Genomic DNA, 1,446 nt, shown 5'->3' on the forward strand with positions numbered 1-1,446 from the left:
ATTTATATTTGTGTACAAACTGTTTATATTGTCAAAAGCCTGTGTTTTTGGGGTTATTAATGAAGTTCATGTACTCAGACCAGTAATATTTGGGGTCACAAGTTTTTGCCATGAATATTTTGTGGGTCAGAAGATAAAAAGTTTGGGAAACACTGGCTTAAAGTGCCTGTGACATGCATATTCAAATACAAAATGTCAAAGCAAACATATTTATATTTAAGAAAGTTGGAATAATACACACGATTGAACACATTTTGCCCCATGACTGGCATATTTTCTTTTGAACTTGGCCCAGCCAAAGTGAAACAGGAAGTGACATCAAAGGGGAGCTCTTTGTTTATTGAAACAATATTATTTGAATTCTGACTCTTTTTCATTTCTCTCTGATAGTGACTCAAAATAATCTTAAGAGACATCAGATTCTTCTCTACAGTGTAGTTTGTTAGCTGTTGTAGTACTGCTCTGTTCACATGCAGACATTCCCCTTTGACATCACTTCCTGTTCCTTCACAGGCAAATATCTCAACAACTGTTCATCTCAGCGGCATGAAATTTCTTTTACAATATTTTATCAATGTCCTCTTTCTAAAAATGCCTCCATATGTCTTACAAAACATTTGATGTCACCGGCACTTTAAGATGGCAAATAGACAGCAAGTATGCTGAAGTCTGAAAGTTACAAAAAAAACCAAAAAGTCACATCAGAGACAGCATCTGTCTCCTGAATGAGCTGAAGAATGTTTTGATGCATGAATGAGTAAAATAACACAAAGTTAGATTGAAGTTAGATGTAAAGATGATGTAATTATTTTATATTTATTATCCCGTGTCTCTGCCTGGACTCAGGTATTTAGCTTAAAGAAGAGTTTGCATTGTACGTTTGAATAATGTGAATCTTAAGAGCACGTTTTGTGTTCCTGCATGAGGGAAAGCTAATTGTTTACATTAGAAATGCCACAACTTGGCATCATCCAGTATTTGTTTGTTTGGATTGTTCTGTTTTGTCCAAAAAGAACGACCTGCTAACTCTTTCCCTCTCTCCCAGGGCTCATTGTCGCCAGCGCTCTGATCGACGTTTCCCAGCAGAAACCCTCAGATTTTAAAGACAAGTCTCAAGCTTTAAAGAACCGAAAAGCCCTTCCTCCGGCTCACCAAGGGACCTGTGTCTGACTGTCAACCGTTCAGTCCACGGCTCACCGTTTTTCTACAGTCTGAGGTCGTATCGGTCCAACATGTCTTGGGTCCCAGCTGGAAGCCTCTTTGCAGAGACGTGACATGGCTGCTCGTAGATTATTCTCCTTCGGCTGCTACCACTCGCCTCCACCTCTCTCGTGTTGCAGGAGCACGAGTCGAGATGGCTTTTTTTTTTTTCCTTTGCTCTGATCTGAATCTGTCAGCTTTGAAAATCTTGGAAATCAAGCTACCCCTGCTGGGCCACGACTTTCT

General features: G+C 39.6%; 1 protein-coding gene across 1 annotated transcript in view; it reads left to right on the plus strand.

Annotated features, from left to right (window-relative positions):
• Nucleotides 1-1,440, plus strand: part of atrnl1b (attractin-like 1b) — an 85,209-nt gene extending 83,769 nt beyond the window's left edge. The window contains exon 29 of the mRNA XM_014007589.1: nt 1,046-1,440. Coding sequence (XP_013863043.1) covers nt 1,046-1,170 — 125 coding nt within the window. The 3' untranslated portion in view covers nt 1,171-1,440. The remainder of the gene's footprint in view (nt 1-1,045) is intronic.
• The last annotated feature ends 6 nt before the right edge of the window (nt 1,441-1,446 follow it).

This window comes from Austrofundulus limnaeus, unplaced genomic scaffold (assembly GCF_001266775.1).
Source record: "Austrofundulus limnaeus strain Quisiro unplaced genomic scaffold, Austrofundulus_limnaeus-1.0 Scaffold43, whole genome shotgun sequence".
In the NCBI taxonomy this organism is placed as follows: Eukaryota; Metazoa; Chordata; class Actinopteri; order Cyprinodontiformes; family Rivulidae; genus Austrofundulus; species Austrofundulus limnaeus.